General features: G+C 46.6%; 1 protein-coding gene across 1 annotated transcript in view; it reads left to right on the forward strand.

Moving 5' to 3' along the window:
* Positions 1 to 9,295: 9,295 nt before the first annotated feature.
* Positions 9,296 to 22,742, forward strand: part of LOC135820011 (ankyrin-1-like) — a 33,643-nt gene continuing 20,196 nt past the window's right edge. Inside the window, exons 1-4 of the mRNA XM_065333311.1 lie at positions 9,296 to 9,450; positions 11,578 to 11,750; positions 14,053 to 14,157; positions 19,340 to 19,447. Of these exons, the coding sequence (XP_065189383.1) occupies positions 11,586 to 11,750; positions 14,053 to 14,157; positions 19,340 to 19,447 (378 nt within the window). The 5' untranslated portion in view covers positions 9,296 to 9,450; positions 11,578 to 11,585. The remainder of the gene's footprint in view (positions 9,451 to 11,577; positions 11,751 to 14,052; positions 14,158 to 19,339; positions 19,448 to 22,742) is intronic.

Raw genomic sequence — 22,742 nt, forward strand, 5'->3', positions numbered from 1 at the left:
GTGCAATACGCTCTCTATCTGAAGACGTGAACCATTAAAATTTTTTTGGAAAAGTTATACGTACACCTGAAACGTAATGAAGTACTTCGAAGTACAGGAATAGAGAGAGTGACTACAATACGCTCTCGACCTGATAATAGTGATAACGTGAGTACAAGACACTCTCCACCTGATAACGTGTTAGAAGGTAACATGTCTACAGTCCCACCGTACCCTTCCGACACGACTGTAGACCATTACATTTTTTGGAGAAGTTATACGTACACCTTAAACGTAATGAAGTACAGGAATAGAGAGAGTGACTACAATACGCTCTCGACCTGATAACGTGAGTACAAGACACTCTCCACCTGATAACGTGTTAGTAGAAGGTAACAGGTCTACAGTCCCACCGTACCCTTCCTCATTCCTCATTCACCATCGCGCGATACCCTGGCACACACTGGCAACATATCAATCGGGTGCCTTACCGTCGTCTAGAGGAGACGTCTTCGCAGCAATATTTTCCCTCCTGCGCATTCAGTCGCCGACGCGACAGCGTTCACGGGGCCGTTCCAGTTGCGGAAGACATTCGATTCATCGGGCCAATTCAGAAACAGGGCCGTGGACACACAGGGGGCAGAGGAGAGACATTGTTAGTGGACAAGAAATATGCAGTGGCAAGTGGCGAGTGCCGCATGGATGTCAAGTTGTCATGCACAATTCAGCTCTTACTTACGGTCCAGTTAGTCCTGCCATTGCTCGCTCGTCCTGGTTCCTCCTCGTTCGTCTTCCTGCACGTCTGCACTTCTCCTTCCCCACCGTTGGCTTTGCGGTACGGGGGTGCCGGAAGGAATTCCCACCATGTATCCATGTACATGAAGTCCCACCATGACTCTCCATGTACATGTCCACGGCCACGTCAGCAGTTTGTACAGTACCGGAAGGAGTTCCCACGATGCCTCCAAAGGCCTAGAGCGGACGTCTTTGCAGCAATTCTTTTCGCCCTGCGCATTCAGTTCCCCGACGATGTCTCCAAAGGCAAAGGCCTAGAGCCTAGTAGAGGGGACGTCTTTGCAGCAATTCTTTTCACCCTAGTACCCTGCACATTCACCCCGCCGACACGACAGCGTTTACGGGGCCGTTCCAGGTGCAAAAGGTCCCCGTCAGCAGTTCTCAACTATTTCGCGTACGGGATAGTCGCCGCGACAGCGTTTAAGGGGTCGTTCCAGGTGCAAAAGGTATCCATCAATGGCACTTTGCAGTATGGGGTACGGAAAAGGGGCCTCCTCGTTCGACTTCGTCGACTTCTGCAGTTCTCCTTCCCGTCAGGGGTACCGAAAGGGGCCTCCTCGCAGTTGTCCTTGCCGTCAGGTCCACGTCATGCAGTTCTCAACTATTTCGCGTACGGGATAGTCGTCTTTGTCGTACGCGACATCGGCGTTTACCGAGTGGCATTGGCACAAAGCAGACCGTTGACGGGGTCACGTGTCAAAAAAGTATCAACAAAGTGTCGACTACGTGTCGACCACGTGTATAGCGGTACACTCAGCGGTACACTAATTCTCGTGCCATTCTCGTGTCACAAAACTGGAACATCGAGTACCAGTATGGAAAGGCTTCAGACAGGAAGCCTTTCCAATAACACTTGTCAAACAGGAACAATGCAGTTTTCTTGTATAGAGTATAGCCTACTATAGGCTTGTTGCCGAACGCCGAAAACCACCTGTCCCAGTCTGAAGTGCCAGGGCAAACGACTCATGTTCCACATTCCCAACCCGCTTTTCGTAATGACTTCATTTCCTGTACATATCGGTAGGGGTAAGCGGATTATGCCGGCATAATTTTAGGCATAATCAGGTCCTTTTTGAGAAGGACCATAAAAAGGCATCGGAAAAGGGGCAGATGCCCAATGAGGCATTCATACACACTTGCTATTGAAGGTATAATTGAAGGCATAATATGGGCCAGTGCATGCGAAAACGTGTCTTCGGTGGAAACCGATTTCTTTCAGAATTTTGAGAAAATCGATCGGAAAGAAGAGCAAACATTTTTTTAGCTTGATCGCTGATCTTGTCGACATTCCAGCTCGATCTCAAGAGAAGCGACAAGCGATCGACTTTCATCAATCATCATGGACGTGGCGGCACAGCAGGAGTTGGAAGAAGCACTTGAGGAAGGGCCTGTGAGTAGTCACACTCGAGGTAGAAGCCGAGCAGCACGTCGGTCCGGCTGTACCGCCCGCGTGATTATCGGCGCCTCCGAAGAGATCGGCAAAGTTCTCGAGGCGGAAGACGACAGTTTCTTTGGCGAGTCGGAGGAGTCGGCAACTAGCAGCTGCACTCGCTCACTGTCTGGTAGTGAGTCTGATGAGCCTCCTGCTAAGCGCCCGCGCGTGGAAGACTCCTGGGTTGAGCTTGAAGGTGAGTCGAGTGCCGAGGAATCAGGTGGAGACACTGATTCAGCAAGCGACGATGAAGACGATGAACAAGACGCGCTTCAGAGCGTTGACGCTGTGGACTCTCTGATTCTTCAAGGCTGTGGCTGCGTGCAGAGCAACCACTATAGCAGCTTCACTTCGAACTCAATCCTTCACTACCAAGACCAAGTCTCGGCAATGAAATCCAAAGAGCTCGACATTTTTTTGATTGGTGTGCTGGCTGCGCGCTGCACACGCGACGACCCTGTCGTACATAATCAGTCGACAGCTTCTGCAGCTTCCGCAGCGGATCCGGAGCGTACGCGCATCACATTTGGTTATACTGTGATGGGCCACATTGTGTGTCGCACCGCGTTCATGAAGCTGCATATGGTTGGCAGAACGCGTTTGCGTCGTCTGCAACTGGATGTGGAGAATGGTAGCTGTCACCCAGGTGCTCACGGAAACGTTGGCAATGTGCCTTGGAACAAATTTCCAGCAGAAGTGGGAGACAGAGCACAGCAGTTCATCTTGAACTATAGCTTAGTGTTCGGTCTCCCAATGCCTGCAGCCCCAAGAGGAAGAGGTGAGGAAGCTCCCATCTACTTACCTGCATCTGCCACTTACAAGTCCGTACACTCCGAATACGTAAAGCAGTCCGGTGAAGCGCAAACCCTGGGTTACCGTGCATTTTTGTACCTGTGGACGAAAAAGTGCAAGTCCATCAAGTTTATGACGCGGCGGATGGATGTGTGCAACAAGTGTGAGCTGCTCAGGGACGATATTCGTTCTGCTCGTGCAGAGGATGAAAAGATTTCCGCGACGGAAGCGCTCCGTGACCATGTGGTCCTTGCACAAAAAGAGCGCGAGTTCTACACGACAGTGATTGAACAGGCATCCGAATCTCTGGTGGCCAATCCAGCCAACCCTGAATTTACTCATTTGACTTTCGACTTTGCCGAGCAATTCGTCCTGCCTCAGCACGCGAGACAACCAGGGCCGGTCTACTACAAAGTTATGTTCCGTGTGAATGACTTCGGCATCGTCAATGAAGCATCCAAAGAGCAAATTCATCATCTCTACCATGAGGGTCAAACAATGGGAGAAGACAACAAGCTGAATCACAACCCTAACTGTGTGATATCAATGCTACATGCTTACCTTGAGAGCTCCGTTCATGGCCGCAAGCTCCACCTCCACTGTGACAACTGTTGCGGCCAAAACAAAAACAAAACAATGATGGCGTATCTTTGCTGGCGTTTGCTATGCGGACTGGAGGATCAGATTGATATCTCCTTTATGGTGGTCGGCCACACTCGGTGTTCAGTTGATGGAGGATTCGGTCTTGCGAAGCAAAAGTACCGACTAGGTGATATTGACACGATGGAGCAGCTCGTGAGTGTCGTTACGGAATCTGCTTGCTCGAACGTCGCCAGTACGAAAAACTGGGAGTGGAGGGACTGGGATTCCTTTCTTCAGGGTTACTTCAAGCGCCTTGCTGGCATAACACAGTACCAGCATTTCAACATGACCAAAGAACAACCAGGCAAAATCAAGATGAAAAAAACGTCGGCTGCTGAAGAAGGTGACACCATCCAGCTGCTGCGTAATCCCAGTGACACCACAGGCTTCTCAAGCAGCTCTCTTCCTGATGTGCTTCCAGAAGCAGGCTTGTCAGCTCTACGCCGAAAGTACTTGCTGGACAATGTTGCTGGGTTTTGTCATGCGGAGAACAAGGCAGCCTTCACTGAATGTCTTGGGCAAGACTAAAGTCTGCCTCGCAAACCTGTAGCTGTTTTCAGCAACACTGTAGATAATGCAATATAAGGCATATTCCGTGTTGGACAATGCCATAGAAATCATGGTCTCTGTATACTTTCAAATATGATATCCAACTTTATCTTCCACAGAGGTGTTCTTTAGACCCCTGTGATTGATTTTCAAGGGAAAAAAAATTTTCCAAAATTTTGCCCTTAGACACGGTAGGCATAGTCAAGTCCTTTTGAGAAGGAGCATAAAATGGCATCCGAAAAACAAGGGCAGATGCCCAATCATGAGGCTGTTATAATTATACACACCTGCTATTGAAGGACCGTACATAGCGCTTCTTGTCGATTTGGAATAATATTTTAGCAGCCACTATAGGACATCTCCCAAAAGTTCAGCGTTTGCTTGTGAATCTGGTATTCCTCTTGCATGTTATTGTCTTGTACTTCCACAAAGCTCCCAGTTCACATCATGACAATGGTCTGAGTCCTTTTTTTCATGACTAGTACCGTATTTCCACAAATAGTAGGCCGGTCTACTATTTTTTCAACCTCGTCCTAACCCGGCCTTATAATCGAGGACGGTCTTGTATTCGAGGACGGTCTTTTATTCTTTCAACCCAGGTTGACCCCGGTCTTCTATTTCTCCCCACACAGTTTTACCCCCGTTCTTCCATTTTCTTCTACACAGTTTGAGCACGGTCTTCTATTTTTTCCCACAGTTTGAGCACGGTCTTCTATTTTTAACACAAGAACAAAGACTCGTTTAGTAGGCCCGGTCTTCTAATCGGAGACGGTCTTTTATTTTTTCAATCGGACCCTGCCCCGGCCTTATATACGAGGAAGGCGTTGTAAACGAGGACGGCCTTTTATTTGCGGAAATACGGTATCTGTTCTAAATAACCGACGAGGAGACAACAGTCGTAAAATAGCAATGAAAAATATCAATTGTGCACTCATAACCATGTATAAACAATTAAAATGAAACAATTCCAGAACGTTTTCGTGTGACTATCATCAGTGGAACATCGTCACATAGTAAGAATCACTAAAACAACCAGTTATATAGCTAGAGTAATATGAAAAGAAGCGTGAGAATGCAGCACAGCTAACCGCTAGCTGTGCTGCATTCTCACGCTTCTTTTCATAGTACTCTAGCTATATAACTGGTTGTTTTAGTGATCCTTACTACCGTACTGGCAATATATGTTGCCGCGTAACGCGTAACGCAGGGGGGTGCGGCGTAACGCGCGACCAGGCTAGTGCGACAAATTTTCGTTGAGTTCGTAACGCGCGTCCGGCGGGGTGCGGCGATCTGAAAGATTTGGATAATGGGAAAGTTGTTGGCGTAGTGCTCGCTGATGTCAGGAAAGCGTTTGACAGCGTCAATCACCAGTTGCTGTTGAATGAGTTATTTGATTGTGGGATTGGTGACTCGGCTCTGGCATGGTTTAAAAGCTACCTGAGTGATCGAACGCAGCAGCTCATTGCACCAGAGGGCCTGCCACGCGTGCCATGTACGCAGGGTGTTCCGCAGGGGTCTGTTTTGGGACCTATCCTATTCAGCCTCTATGTCCGTGGTCTTCCCTCATGCGTCAACAGTTCCACAGTTCTGCAGTTTGCGGATGATGTTAATATGTATGCAGCTGGTGACTCTGCTGAGGAAGTCATCGGAGCTTTGAACGGAGATCTGGCCAAGCTGTCTGTCTACCTGGAAGAGAAGCGCATGACGCTGAACCCAGCAAAGACGAAGTTCCTCCTCCTTCACAGAAAGACAACAGCAGTGCCTGGTTCCGCCAGTGTCGTCATTGACGGCGTCCATGTTCTTCGAGCGCAGTCCGCACGCTATCTTGGCATTGTCATTGACGAGCACCTGACTTTTGGGCCACAAATTGACGGTTTGATTGGGTCTGTCAACAGGAAACTCGGCGCCTACCGCATGTCAAGACATCTCTTGCCATTCCACGCACGGCGTAGCTTTTACCTTAGTGTTATTCAGTCGTCATTGGAGTATGCAAGTAGCGCATACGTCCACACCCTCAGTTCTTACTATTTCGATAAGTATGTCCGGCTATTTAACAGGTGTCTAAGAATAGTTTTTGGTTTCGATAACTTTACCAGTGCCTCTCATATTCTTAGCCTATACAATCTCTCTCACATTTCTGTCCGAGTCAATTTGAAGCTTTTTATTCTTGTATTTCGCTCTGTCCATAGCGGCACATGTAGCTCCCTCCTAAAAGAAATTTTCCATACCCGCTCCTCCAGTGCACATACTACTTCCGTCACTAGGTCCCAAATCTCTTTTTCTCTGGCCTTGCCTTCTGCCCACACTAAAGCTGGTTTTTCTCGTCTTGGCTACATAGGTTCTGATCGGTGGAATATGCTGCCTTCCACTGTTCGCTCTTGTACAGATTATCGCCCATTTGTTCGTTCATGCTTAACCTTTCTAGGGGCTCCCGTAAGAAGACCATAGGTCTGTGGGAAACACCCTAGTAAAATAAATAAAATAATAATAATAAATAATAATAATCTTTTCACTCAAAATGATGCGGCAAAAGCAAAAAAATGATGCGCCAATAGCAAAAAAGTGATGCGGCAATAGCAAAAAAAGGACTGCGGCAATATAGAAACCTGTGTAACGGCTCCTGTGCGACTTTGCATGTAACGCCCTGCGTGCGGCAAACATGTGCCAATGTAACGCTTCATGGCCTCACTGCGGCAATGATGATATTATTATATTGCCAGTACGGTATGTGACGATGTTCCACTGATGATAGTCACACGAAAACGTTCTGGAATTGTTTCATTTTAATTGTTTATACATGGTTATGAGTGCACAGTATCTGTTCTTTTGGTCTTTTTGGCGAAGCATATAAAAGGCATAGTTGGCTGTTTTCTGGAGCATCCTGCGAGCATCCGCTAGAGCATAATCGGGTCATTTCCCGAGCATAATCCGCTTACCCATAATCTACAACATGTACATGTACATGACGACAGGACTAAAAAAAAGGCCAGTAAAAAGCTGATCTACGGACTACGATGCTGGCCAAAGATATCCAACCTCGTGAATAAACTACTTATAAAGACAGAAGCGCCGCGTTCCACTTCCAGTGCACAGACCAGCACTGCATATTGTGTAGTGCTAGGGGCAGGGCTGCGTACTAGCGCTACTGTGTTTTATTGCGCTATTTTATTCATGAGGTTGGACTGCTTTGGTGAGCTGTGAGCGGTGCACAGACTCGACTGTCTGTACTGTAGTGTAGATCTACTAGTCTTGCTATGCATGAATGAATGTAGCCATGGAGCACCATGACATCATGCACACTAACGTGTACATGTAGATGAATCACGTGCAATATCTCACACACATCCAGCACTGCATGCAGGCTACAGCAGTCAATAGGGGCAAGGCGCCATTGTGTAGACCCAGTAGACGAGACAGAGAGAGAGGCAGAGAGAGAGAGAGAGAGAGAGCTAGCCTAGAAGCCCGCGGCTCGATCGAATGAGCCAGCGTTGCGATCTGCATGCAGGAGAGATAATCATGGGCCCAGTGTCCGCAAGGCTGGGGCCGGGGCTGCACAACGAAAATAGCATACTTTTCTCACGTGATCCGACGTCATTTTGGCAGCTCCGCACATCCACCTGGGAGTCGCAAAATACCGATATTTTAGAACTCCCTGGTACTGTATAAGTACAAATTTTCGTTTGGAATTATCTTTTGCATAATTATTCGTTAGGAGGCACGAAATAACTAAAGTTTCTACCAAACTAAAGTAAAGGTTTTTTCTGAGCGTTCGGGGTGACAGACCTCGACCAAAAACGAAATTTAGTACATAACAAGCCTGCTGGTGGAGTGATCTCACGAAAGATTTCGTGAACAAAAATTTGTACTTCTACAGTATCTACCGTACGTTTCTCCAGCCTCACATGCTCAGAGAAAGTAATACTACTACGAGGTGAATTGCTATTTCTGGACATTGTACATTTCTGGACATTTCGAGTAAAATAATTTTTCGTCGCGTGTAGAGTCAAGTCAGTCAGGTTGATGAAGTTTTTTCTTGTTGTAGTTGACAGCTGGGCTGTTGTAGTTTCTCCTCGTGTCGGTGCCTTGTTGATAGCCTTTTCTTGGGAGGCATTTCAACGAGTTTTGTGGTACTATGTCGCATGAGAATTTTGAATTTTGAGTAAAATAAGAAGTAATGGACGAATTGTTGGCTTCCCCATGTGCACTTCACTTCAGACGCTGTATAGTCTTGGACCTGTTAGCTGGAAGTGTGAAGAGGCCAACTGCAGTCCACCAATAGAAAAAATAACAAAAATGGTGCAGTATAGGATGCCTATTGACGCTATTTTACTTTCATGTCCAGAATTCCATACACTGAAATTTAGGCCAAAAAATTGGCCTGTCGAAAACATCCTGCTATAAAGTCTCTGGGATCACAGCATGAGCAATTGTCACATATTTGGAAAGATGAAGGATTAAGCCATACAATAGATACAAAAAGATATGAAAAATGTAAAACACACAGCCAGTGGGCTTCTATTTTATTTTCATGTCCAGAAATTGCTATTCACCTCGTACTAGTAGACATATCCAAGAATACGTCTTGACTATACGACTCTGTAGATCTACGAATCCAAGGACGGTTAGGTGCTGGTGTCCAGTGTTGACGAAACTGTCAAAAGACTGGTGCATGATTGTGCATGTAGGCTTGTACTAGTTGCAGACTCTCAACCAACGTCGTCGTTCTCGTATTACTAGTATTAGCATGAATAGTAGTACTACTACAGTAGTACTACCAAGCGTACATCACCGGGTTATGTACGCTTGGTAATACTCAGGTTTATGACGGGGGTGCGGCCCGCGGCGCAACGACTGACTCGGTGAGGTCGGAAGACCACGGAGAGGCGCGCGCACCGCGTGGATCTGCCATCCTGGCTTGGATCTACGGACAGGCAGTTCATGCAGCGCTTTGCGGACAAGCCAATAATGATAACAGTCAGTGAGTTTGAGAACGGCACAGATCAATCAGCTGTCAGTTGAGCCACACTATGGACAGACACTGAGACAGTGAAGATGACTAGTCTACTGGCTGGAGTTCAGCCCTTCGTCTTTTCTAGATCAGCTGGCTTTGTCAGTAAAAGAAATTTCCTTTGCGGAAAATTGTATTTTACGAGTGAGTTTTTCTTTAGACTTGGGATAGAATTCTTGCAGTTTGCGAAGTATTGTAGATGGTAGCGGTGCTTGCTGAGTGAGAGACCACGCTACATATGGTGCCATTGGTGGTGAGTACTTTGCCGCTGTTTTTCCATGTGTGTGGCAATTGCGTGCTGTGTGTGTCTGTGTGTGTGTGTGTGTGTGTGTGTGTGCGTGTGTGAGTGTGTGTGTGTGTATGCTGGTTACCCCAGCAAGTGTAGGGTGTGCATAGGTAACTGTCTTGGCCGTTTTATGCCGATGTACTCCGTGTGGTGTAGACCATGTGTGCATTGGTGGTCGATTCACATGGCTTCGCCAGTTGTGTGGATTAGACAGTTATCTGGCGCTAGTCTTGATCTGTCTCATTCAGATCTTGTTCGCTATCGTTGCTACAAGAGAAAACCTGTGGGTGCACATCCAGTGCATTTGCAGATTTGCGTGCTTCTCTTGCGACGGGCGTATACATGGCGTATATATGGTGTGTGTGTGGGGGGGGGGGGGAGTGGTGGATGTGTGTGTGGATGTGTGTGTGTGTGTGTGTGTGTGTTTGTGTCTGTGTGTTTTTAGCATAGTTGTGATTGGAGGGAGAGGGCATGACGGGGTATGTACAATGTCTGTACATGACTGTACTACGTGCAGTTTATCAGCAGAAATACATGATTGTGGGAGTGGGAGTACAAGTACAGTGTTGCTCAATGAAAGTACATGCCAGGCGTTGCGCAGCCCTAAAGCGGGATTCACAGAAGCTTTTTTGCGATGCGACAGCCGCGAAGCTTGCAAATCCCCAAATCGCAGCCACCCCACACCCCACGCAACTGCCGCATCTGGGCCATCGCAGAAGTTGAGCTTGCTCAACCTTTGCGATGCGACAAGCGATTTGGCGTACGATTTTGACCTTTTCTACAGCAAATTTGTACAAATGTTCAAGAGTTGCCTATTAATTTTTACAAGTTTTACGAAGGGAGAATGAAATTGAAGACACCACTGCAGCTGTACTTATGGTTGATAAATAGGGTGGTAAAGACACACCTGGCTATATGGCGGTAAACACACGCCTGCCCACACACACTCTCTAGGCTGCAAAGTTCTGGCACAGAGCTCTCCTTCTCACCACCACCACCATCGGTTCGCGCCTGGCGCCTGGTCGATGCATGGCTGGTGGTATTTGGCATAGCAGGCTGGTACATCAAGTAGCGCATGGCACATAGATGATGACACAGCAACGACATAGCTCGATTGCGACGTACGTTTCGTCCCCGCTGAACTCATCAGGCAATCTTCTTCTTGGATGTCTTCATACGGAGCTTGACTCGGGAGAATGAAATTGAAGACGCCACTGCAGCTGTACTTATGGTTGATAAATATGGTGGTAAAGACACACCTGGCAATATGGCGGTAAACGCACGCCTGCACACACACACTCTCTAGGCTGCAAAGTTCTGGCACAGAGCTCTCCTTCTCACCACCACCACCATCAGTTCGCGCCTGGCGCCTGGTTGAAGCATGGCTGGCGGTATCCGGCATAGCAGGCTGGTACATCAAGTAGCGCATGGCACATACATGATGACACAGCAACGACATAGCTCGATTTTAGGAAACCACGCGAATACCATGGTGACATACCCACCTGCAGTGAACTTCGCGCCAAATCAGCAAGGCGTTGTCGCATCGCTGACTTCTTCTGTGAATGGTATTTCGCGAGTTCGCAGATCACGTCGCATCTTGTGTTGCATCGCAAAAAAGCTTCTGTGAATCCTGCCTTAACCTGCAAACACTAGGCTGCGAAATGCGTGTAAGGCACCACAGTGCAAGGCACGAACTTGACCCACACCACCGGATTTTATTGAGCAACACTGCATGTAAAGAAGCGCAGTCAGTAATGAATGAAAATTGTAGTGTAAAATTACACCGAAAAGAAAGTTTGTACTCTAACCCGGTGACAGTAGAGTACACCAGTCAATACATTGTACTGATGTATGTAATCAACGTGTACTGATGTACGTAATAATAATTATAGTGTACTGAATGTAAATGATGTCATCCGATTGTGTGGACCAGGCGTATGTGAATGATACGATGGTCAGATGGGCACATGTAACTCAACTCATTTATTGGTTTTTGTCTTTATCAGCTTGACAAATCATTGTGTATTATAACGTGTTTGTTAATTAATAACTTTGACTGGAATTTCTCTCATTTTGTCCGGTGTACTACAGGTGTAACCATGGCTACGAAGACTCGCAACAAGGCAGAGTATCTGCTCAGCCTTGTAAAGAGGAACGATCATCAGGAGTTGAAAAAGGAAATCCTTCAGGAGGACGGTACTTTGAAGGAAGGTGTGGAGGAGCTCACATGTACCACCCACATTGGAGAGGAAGAGACATTATTGGTATGCAGTATGCACACATCCACATACTTGGTCTGTTTCATCGCAATTGTTGTTTATCTCTCCCGACAGGTAAAACCAAGTCCAATCGCGATATCTAACTCGCTTTCAATTGGGAGATTGCTCCATCAGATTCCATTGCCGAAATTGTTCTCTTGTGGCGGAGAGTATTCATGTATCATTCCTCTTCACTATGCTTATAATTTCACAGAGTGGTAGGAAAAACTCCTGTTCTTAGTGGCGATAGATAAGCGATAATTGTGATGAAACTGACCAAGTACAAACACACCATGCGCGCACACGCACACATACACATACACATACACATACACACACATACGGAACTGTACTGTACTGCACTGTGTACTTGCTCACTGCCATGACTGGTTACGCGAGTCTCCCTCGAAGAGGGGAGAGAGATTTAAACGGAATCTTGGAAAGATGACTCAATTGGCTATTGAACCGCCCAACGGCCGAAACCCCTGAAATACCCAAACTATGGGTGGACTTGAAACTGATCCCACTTTTGGGCTCGCCACACCTTACTAAGTGGGCGTGGACAAGGTGCAGAAAAAGGATTGACGGCATCAGGGTACAGGCCCGGCGGAACCGGTCCGGTTGGTCAGGCCATGGCCGGACCAACTGCTTGGCCCCTGACCGACGGGTGTGATAATTGTTGAGTAGGTCATGTGAATACCCTGCATTACAATATACACAAACACAAACTGTATGAAAGACTAGGGTATGGCAGGACCAGTCAAAACCTCCTTCCGCCGGTCCTGGGGTATCTGTCCCGGGATCCAACTGCAGTTACCCCTGCTCCCAGTAAAGGTAATACTTGCTACAGGTAGACTCCCTCTAATTCGAATACGGTATAATTCAAACATTCCGTGTAATTCGAACTTTTTCGTTGTACAGATCTCCTGCAAGTCACTTCAAGTCGAATTCGAATGCATAATTCGAAGTACAAAATGTGCACCGATTGGATAATTCGAACTCTGCCTTCGTACAGAAGAGCTGTTTACAGTACAGTGACTATGCTCTTCGAACGCTCATTTCGAAGTGAGATGGAGGTGCTATAATTGTAATTCGAAGTTCATTCTTTTCTCCTTCTCTAGCCAAGAGTAGCTCAAAAATCGATCCCTGGTCCGCTCCTGGATCGACAGTAGCGTTCAAGAAACCCACCTTCTCTCGAAATTTGATTCGAGCCGGTGCGAGGCAAAGTGCAAAGATTTGATTGAAGACGACTAAGATCAAGATATCAAGTCAATTGACTTTGTGTCGATCCAGTGTTTATTATGAAACGGCCTGGTCTATTGTCCATGACCACCTATGTTTCGCTGATGCGAACAAAATGTGCGAAAATTATCAGCACACGATTTCGAGCATTTTGACATACATAATCAGTGCATTGGGCTGCATTTGAATAATTGGAAGTTCCTGATAATTCGAAGTTGGGGCCTGGCAATTTAAGGTTCGAATTAAAGGGAATCTACCTGTACTAGTGTGGGTGGCTAAATCAGAGTGGATCTGATACATTTTACAAGCTTCACTAGCACCATGATAACACAAAAGTAAATCTAGCCAGTAGCAGTCCATGGTCAACAGGTATGTATACTTCAAATAGAAAGTATATGAACCCTGAAACCAACAAAGGTGGCAGATACAACCTTACACCTTCAAGCAGCCGAGCCCGTTGGCAACTGACACAACACTCTCTAGCACACACGCACACACGAATGCATGCAAACACATACATACAGACACACACACATCCACACATCCACACACATACACACACACACACACACACACACACACACACACACACACACACACACACACACACGTGCACATACACAAACACACTACTACTGCCTCTAACTGTTATAGCTTTGCTGCCGCAAGAGACACACCACTTCGGAAGGAGCCAGAGTCATTGTCAGGAGCAGAATCTGAGCTGACGATCCAGGTCACTCTGTCGACGGAAAAGAATGATAATTATAGAAATTGCTGGCTGTGAGAAAAAACTAGGACGTGTATGTTATGTACATCACTGTTTGAATACACATGGGTGTGTGTATTTGCGTGTGTGAGTGTGTGTGTGTGTGTGTGTGTGTATTTGCGTGTGTGTGTGTGTGTGTGTGTGTGCGTGTGTGTATTTGCATGTGTGTGTGTACATGTGTGTGGGTGTGTGTGTGTGTGTGTGTGCGTGTGCATGTATGTGTGTGTGTGTGTGTATGTGTGTGTGTGTGTGTGTGTGCGCGTTGCTTGACTTTGTGTTCATACCATTCCTGCATACCAGGGTCGGTTGCTATTCTATGCCTGCAATAACGGCTCGCTGGAGTGTGCCTGCATCCTTGCAGACTGTTGCGGAGAAACTGTGATCAACCAGTTGTATCTCTATGATGTAGGTCTGTGTGTGTGTGTGTGTGTGTGTGTGTGTGTGTGTGTGTGTGTGTGTGTATGAGTGCTGGGTATTCATTCCTCACACTGTCCCAGTTGCCAAACACACTGCTGCTCTGTACGATTACTGCCCTTGAATGCGACTATCCAGGTGTTTGCATGGTTTCATTTTAAACAGGAAGTGCATCGATTTTTCAAGTAGGGTACAGAAGAAAGACAATTTGATATCGGTTCGAATGGCATAGCTATCGCTTCCATACGATAAGCCAAACTTGCCAAATCGCCAATTGTATGCTCACGTTGCCATTAGCCCTTTCCAAAATGTGCTCTTTTAATTCACACTTAGTGCTTTTCGCGTCCCTCAAAATAATATTATGCTGAAAAAGTGCTCTTTTTTCAGTAAAAGCAGGCAAAAAGTGCTCTTTTTTCAGTGAAGCATAGCCATGATACATGTTCAGATATGAACCCAACCTGAGGAATGATTACGCACTCTTCCAGTTATGGGTCCACGAAAGCCAAAACAGGAAGTAAAGTTCAAAAACCCACTTTTTACAGCATTGTGTACAACGGGGTACAAGCTTCACCAACTTGTTGCCCCCCAAAAAGCGGCGTGCCAACTTCCAAGGCCCATCGAGCACTCAGAAACTGGGATCGCATGCATGAGCAAACAGATTTTAGCACCTTTTCAGCTGAAAAAGCTAAAAAAAAGGCAATATTCACCAAAAACGCAATAAAGGGCGAAAGAAACGGGCTTTTCCAAAAAGGAAAAAAAGGGCGAGCACCTTTGGGAAAGGGCTAGTTCCCATATCGACCAGCGCTGTGATGACGTATGAAAGGCTTAGCTCCACCACAGACAAGGTCGATCACTGCAGGATTTAGTCATTTTCAATTGTAAAAATTAAAAAAAGTTTATTATCGTGTCCGTTCCCGAAGGGAACTCACGACGGCCGCTAACACCCGGTAAACCCTAGTTGTATTCACGATGTAAAAGAAGTGCTATGTTCAATGCTGTTAGTGCTGCGAACTGTTTATCGGCCTTCTCCTGCATTTCCTTGGGCTGACTGTGCCTAGGAAATGTTTCCTCTAGGAGAAGATGCTCGGTATTCGCCATCTCTCCTGAGACATTTTCGGCAAAATTTCAAAACTACGACATTATTTTATTTGTCAATCTCCACCACCTGTCGTCTCACCTGGCTTCAGAAGATGTTACGAGAGATAGGAGATTCGCCTGGAAGAATCACATCCATCTTCAGGAAGTGGAAAGAGCAAACGGCATGGTAGTTGGTTGGGGGAAAGGCTGAACGTCTGATTTGTCCCAACCAAGATCTCAGCATGTTATTCGTCACTATTTTCTCTTGTCTGCTGATGTCTCAGCAGTCCAGCTTTCTCCTGTCGGTGTCACGTCCCAGTACCCAACCGAGAGGACTACTAACAAACAGTTCAATGCACTAACAGCATTGAACACAACCCTTCTTTCACTTCGTGAATCCAATGAACCCATTGAAAATGATCAAATTCTGCAGTGATCGACCATCTCTGTGGTGGAGCTACGCCTTTCATACGTCATCACTGCACTGGTTGTTATTGCAACGCGAGCATACAATCGGCCATTTGGCAAAATTGGCTTATCGTATGGAAGCGATAGCTATGCCATTCGAACCGATGTCAACTTGTCTTTCCTCTGGACCCTACTGGAAAAATCGATGACTTCTCCTTTAACATTGTACTTTTAAAATTGCCTGGGGATCTCGGTTTGTATTCTAGTGAATATCAGCCCATACTCACTTCGGCTTCAGGTAATACTATATACTCATACTTCCTCCGTTTACAAAAACTTCGTGATGGATTTGGAATTTTGGATTGATATGAAAACGCTTAGAAAAAGTCAAGAACAGTTTGTATCGACTGCAAATTTCTGAACGAAGGTAGTTCAGCGTATGCACAGCGTCCTCACAAGAGAACTTGTTGGCAGAATGAACAGAGAGTTCCGTTTGCGTCACTTTCGCTCGACTCATTTTTAGGGCTGCAACGGGTAGGAATTTGGTCGGGTAACGGGTTCGGGTATTTTTATCCGGGTAGCATAGGTACCATATCAGGTATTTTTTGACACAGTTTGTAGTGTGAGTGTGCACTTGCGTTACATAGAAAGTGTACAGCAAGCACGCATCTGTGCTGGTTACATGCACCGTTGCAAAAACACCATACTCCAACTACCCGATCGGGTTCTCAGGAGCAAATTGCTACTCGACTACCGTATCAAATTACGGGTAGCACGGGTACCCTACTACTCGTTGACACCCCTATTCATTTTTGACCCTGCGTCCCTGTCGTCATCTGCTGCACGCGAGTCGTCATCTCTCTGGCGTCGTTGTTCAGCTCGTTTCAGCCTTGCGTCGGCTTCTTTGATCACCCTCAGCTGAACTTGATATCGTCGTCATTCAAGTAAGTTGGCTTTCAAGGTGCGTGATCCGCCGTGGTTATTACTTGTTTCCACCAGGAAGTTAAAATATTTACGACTCCCTGGTTTCATCTCCGCTCTCCAGAACTCCTCGAAACAAGGAGTAAAGGCACAGCAAAACTGATTCCACTTTCTCTTATGGATACTCCTGCCAGCACTCAACGGTAGCGGCTAGCAAGTGCAGTCAACTTTCCTTAGTTACGAGACTCGCATCGGACTGCAGACTTCTGAAAGAATGCATGGTCATCAGCATTCGAATCTGGGCTTTGCGCAGGTTGAACAAGAATTTACTTGGATTCAGAATAATTTCATTGCGCCGTACGATCGGAGCATCTCCTTGTTCACTCGCTCATTGTGTGCGTTCGCTGCTCCGTTCCATCGCTCTGTATCACTCTCAAACTCAGTGCTAGAGTAGCAAAGAGGCCAAGTAGTACATTATCCCCTTGGAAAAGTGATATTTCAGTTTCGCTCGCCATGACTGTCATCACCTATGTTGCCACAGCGCAACCATCGATTCCGCTCGGCTTGTTGTAAAAGGTCGCTTTCCTTGCACCGTCCCTCTTTCATGCGATGCCAGGGAAGTCCGAGAAAGTGATCGCGACTCATTTCACGCCAGATTGTGCGCAGACCAGTCCCTCAAAAATTCATCACGAAGTTTTTGTTAACAGAGGAAGTATATTATATGTGTGTGTGTGTGTGTGTGTGTGTGTATGTGTGTGTGTGTGTGTCCCATATGGTGCAGTGGCGTGTGCAGTGATTTCCAATCGATACGTTGCGGATTCGATTCCCGATAATAATGGTTACACACGTCTTACTTCTCTTTCTCAAACTCCTCCTGACTTTTCTTTCATTCTCCTGGGTGGTTACCAACAGCCAGTGCATGCCGGAGTATGTGGTGTGACGTGTGTGCGGGAAAAAATTAAAAAGACCAAAAAGTAGGAACTCACTGGCCAGAAAAAACCACTTCATAGCTGTGTGGTGTAGACCAGGCTGAATAGTGGCGGTTGATTCTTCAGCCTTGCAAGCTGTTGAATGGTGCAATCCCAGTACAAGTCCAAGGTCCAAGGTGTTTTTGTGTGTGTGTGTGTGTGTGTGTGTGTGTGTGTGTGTACATTTGTGTTTGTATGTGTATATATAATTATATGTGGATTCACAGGAAGTGTGAGTTACGAAGTCTGAAGAGGGTGTTGAACGGTCTCTGCTGGGATGACGACTACACCATAGCTCAGTGGCTAGAGCATCCAGGGGCGTCACCCGTGATGGGCACGGGGGCACATGCACCCCCCTAAAAAATTCAACCTTTTTTTGCGAACTCCTGGTTATGAAAAGTGTAGTGCTGGTAGAATCTACTAATAAACTGCATGCACTAAAACTAGTTTTACTGCGCTGCTGCGATCGCGTGAGTGTATGTAGCGAGTGCATGTAGCGAGTGCATGTAGCGAGTGCATGTAGCGAGTGCATGTAGCGAGTGCATGTAGCGAGTGCATGTAGCGAGTGCATGTAGCGAGTGCATGTACATAACCGATTGTACTAGTACTCTAGTACTACTGCTACTAATTTAGTACTTACCTACTACGCGCGTACGTGTGCACGTGTGCGCAGTGCTGCATCCTTTGGCCTTGTACTAGAATCTACACGCGCGGACCGCCAAATCGCGCAGTCATCATCATGGTCATGATGATGCATGCTTTTATGGTTTGGCAGATGTCGATGCGGCGCAGCACATACACCGACCGTCCATGTTTTTCGACCGTTAAGGCATCGAAAGACAGTCTTTACTTGCCAGATCGATGCACCACACAATTTTCAGTTGTGAGTCGCGGCGGCGTGCTGGGTGTTTGTTTGAAACAGAAGAAATAAATGTGTGGTCGCAAGTAATAGTCAGGTCACCACACTTGAATAGTCTTTGGAGCTGTTTCCTCTCAAAATGTCGTCTTCTCGAAAAAGGAAAGCGTCTATCCAGCTCACTATCAGCGAACATTTTCGTGTTTTCCTGTGCAAAATCTTTCCTGTGCAAAATTCCTGTGCACCCCCTGTGAATGGATCCGGTGACGCCCCTGGCATTGCTAGCTACAAGCGAGGGTTCCTGGTTCGAGGCCTGGTGATGACAGTCAATTTTTTCTTCAGATTTTTCCCGTTTGTGTCTTTCCCTCAAACTAGTCAAGATATTTTGACCCCGGGCTCCCCGCATGCTGTGGGTACGTGAAGTGTGTGGGTATAGTGAGGGCTGCGTCCCACCCGCCTGTGTGGATTCACAGGAAGTGTGAGTTACGAAGTCTGAAAAGGGCGTTGAACGGTCTCTGCTGGGATGACGACTACCCCGTAGCTCAGTGGCTAGTGCATCGCTAGCTACAAGCGAGGGTCCCTGGTTCGAGTCCTGGTGGTAACAGTCAATTCTTTCTTCAGACTTTTCCCATTTGTGTCTTTCCCTCAAACTAGTCAAGAAAATTATATGTGTGCAAGTGTGTGCATCAGTGTACGTGAGTTGTTGCTGTGTATACTGTAATTGTGATGTGTGTGTGTAAATGTGTGCACGTGTGTGTGTGTGCACGTGTGTGTGTGTGCACGTGTGTGTGTGCACGTGTGTGTGTGTGCACGTGTGTGTGTGTGTGCACGTGTGCTCGTTTGTGTGTATGCGTACTTGTGTGTTTTGTTCGGCTGGGAGTCCGTACATATGTGGTGTGTGTGGGTGTACGCATGCCTACACTACCTATGTTGTTCTTACTAGACTCGATTTTCAAGGTGCACTCCACTACATGTAGCATGTTGGGTGGGTTACATCGATATTGCCAAGTACCTTGTCAAGTGTAAAGCCAAGGTGGACAAGACTGATTCGGTAAGTTGCACACCACTCTGCCTGTACATTGAAGAATGACTTAAGATTGGCCCGTGTTCTAATCAAAGACACCTGACTTTGCCTGTACTGCAACAGAGTCCATGCAGATGAACCATGGTGACTTCTATCTGAAGTCGGAACCTCAAAAGTATAATTATTACGAATATTGATAACCATGGATTCTTGCACAATGTCAATGATATGGGCGCGCCCACTTTAAAAAACCATGTTGAAATTTCTTGTAGACTACATGTAGAAGACACTGTGTTGTCAGTAGCATGGGTAAAACTGATCAAAGGAAAAGACCATTTCTTGCTAAATGCATGAGAATCATTCTGTAATGATGGATGGAGGTAATCAGTGGATATTTGGCTGGTGACCGTCTAGCCTAACACTATACTGTTATCAACCCTAAGATATATCAGCTAGGACGCATTGGCCCTGATTTGTGTGTTCAGAAGGAAAATATTTTGTCCCTAAAAGTTGTTTGGTGTTGGTCCACATGTGGGTGCTGGAAATAATCTTTCCTCTTGATACATTTGATGTGTTAGTATTATTAGTTTATTTTCATGCTGTTTTTGCCTTTTTGACTTCGAAGCTATTCTCACTTGTGCTGTGATGTCTCTCTCTCTCTCTCTCCCTCCCTCCTTCCCTCCCTCCCTCCCTCCCTCCCTCCCTCCCTCCCTCCCTGCCTGCCTGCCTGCCTGCCTTTCTCCCTCCCCTCCTCCCTCCCTCCCCCCTTTCTCTCTCCCTCTCTCTCTCTCTCTCTCTCTCTCTCTCTCTCTCTCTCTCTCTCTCTCTCTCTCTCTCTCTCTCTCTCTCTCTCTCTCTCTCTCTCTCTCTCTCTCTCTCTCTTTCTCTCTCTCTCTCTCTCTCTCTCTCTCTCTCTCTCTCTCTCTCTCTCTCTCTCTCTCTCTCTCTCTCTCTCTCTCTCTCTCTCTCTCTCTCTCTCTCTCTCTCTCTCTCTCTCTCTCTCTCTCTCTCTCTCTCTCTCTCTCTCTCTCTCTCTCTCTCTCTCTCTCTCTCTCTCTCTCTCTCTCTCTCTCTCTCTCTCTCTCTCTCTCTCTCTCTCTCTCTCTCTCTCTCTCTCTCTCTCTCTCTCTCTCTCTCTCTCTCTCTCTCTCTCTCTCTCTCTCTCTCAATTTCTTGCCCAAGTAATTGGTGAATTCACGTTCGGCTCTAAAATTTCCTCGTGTGGATAGCGCAGATGCATGTCCTGCATTGAACGACACGTTGTAGTTACTCAGTAGAAATTCAGTTTGTGACATGATTCCTACTCTAGCAGTCCAGTCAGTTTTGAGCGTACCTAGTTTGACACCAATGAGATCATGTGGTGTGATAGATGGCATGTACACTGCAATTCAAAGGAGTTGTGTGCTTTTTAACTAGCCACGCACTTAGACGTACAAATAGGTTATTCTCAATCCCAGAAGGTAGTGGGAATATTAATAATAGCATGGTACATTCGCAACACCATGCAGGTCATTTCTCCATTGCATGATAAACGTGTGTGCGTGTTTGTATATGCGAGATGCAAATGTGTTGCATTGTACTTTCCAGCACTGACTAGCAGGAACATTTCCAAGTGATCAGTAGTCTACATGAGAATCCTTTGACTATCGCCCAGGAGTTGCTGGTACTCCGTGACAATTCTCCATAGCATTGGGGTGGTGATTTCAGCACCAGGCCTTCTCTGTGTTGTGCAAGAAGCAACAGGAGTTCTCTGATGACAAACTTTGGACGCGAAATGCGCGAGTCGACTAGGATTTTGAGGCGCTGCCTCCTTTGGAGTTAGAGCTATTTCCTCTTCAACATCACAGATCGACAACTGAAGGACAGTGTTATGTAGCTGGAAAGTTTATTCCGTCCTGATATTATTTGAATTTGTTTGAAGTTCGAACCGAAGCGCACATTTTAATAAGTAGGACCAAGTACTGTAGAACGGGTAATTTTAGCGACGGAAAAACCTGAGCGAATTTACCGATCGACTCATTTTCGCTAAAGTTTCGAGTCGTTAATCCGTTGAGACATTAGTAGTGCACTGGTGATCCGTGCGTAAAATCGTAGCAAATCGCTAAAATATAACGTCGCTAACCGGTTGACAATGGGAAAACGCTAAAATTTATAGTCGCTAAAATTACCCGTTCTACAGTATCTACTTTTTATACCCACTCCCATCTGGGGCAATGATCAGGTACAACCATTGGGGTACAATCATGATGTCATACCCCCTTCACCACCTCCAAACCCCGAAAAATCATTTTTTACGTAAAAACCGGGCGCCCGGTTTTTACCCCAAAAATGGGGTACTATCAATAGTACCCCTTTTTTGGGCTTGGGATGACCCTACTACAAAATCGGCTCGACACATATTACTGTGATGCAAGCGACTCCGAAGACGTAACTCCGTGTGAGAGTGACGATGCAGCCATGGCTGGCCTTCATGAGTTTGGTGTTGGGCTGATTACTTCGGTATTCAGCTTAAAGGGGAAGTTAAGGCAAAAATTAAAATTTCACCAGTTGTAGTCTTCGGGGTGCTGAGTCGAATGGTCTTGGTCCGAGAAAGCTGAGACGCTCCCTTCCTACTTGAATCCCAATCGAACTCGCGCACTTCCACCGAAACTGGGTGACTGCGCCCTACTAGATGGTGATTTGTATGCAAAATGTCACTAAAAGCGCCATTTCGTTCTTATAAAAGCACGGATGACTGCGATTGGCCCATATGTTGTAGTCTTTTGGACGCTGAGTCGACTGGTTTTGGTCCGAAAAGGCTGCGATGCAGCGTTCCTCCTTTATTCCCAATCGAACATGGTTGAACAAGCGGTCACGTGCTCCTGGGTGCCCAAATCACCTGGTCACCACGCCAGCAGGCGACAACTTTCACACGAAGGTTCAACTCGAGTGACAGGACTGCACCCAAAAAAGGACAAACAGGCTAGTAAGTTGTACCCTGCAGGCACGGTGACCAGGTGACTGGCGTACGCAGGCGCACGTGACCGCTTGTTCAACCATGTTCGATTGGGAATAAAGGAGGAACGCTGCATCGCAGCCTTTTCGGACCAAAACCAATCGACTCAGCGTCCAAAAGATTACAACATATGGGCCAATCGCGGTCATCCATGCTTTTATAAGAACGAAATGGCGCTTTTAGTGACATTTTGCATACAAATCCCCATCTAGTAGGGCGCAGTCACCCAGTTTCGGTGGAAGTGCGCGAGTTTGATTGGGATTCAAGTAGGAAGGGAGCGTCTCAGCTTCCTCGGACCACGAACATTCGACTCAGCACCCCGAAGAC

The sequence above is a fragment of the Sycon ciliatum genome, chromosome 6 (genome assembly GCF_964019385.1).
Source record: "Sycon ciliatum chromosome 6, ocSycCili1.1, whole genome shotgun sequence".
Taxonomy (NCBI): domain Eukaryota; kingdom Metazoa; phylum Porifera; class Calcarea; order Leucosolenida; family Sycettidae; genus Sycon; species Sycon ciliatum.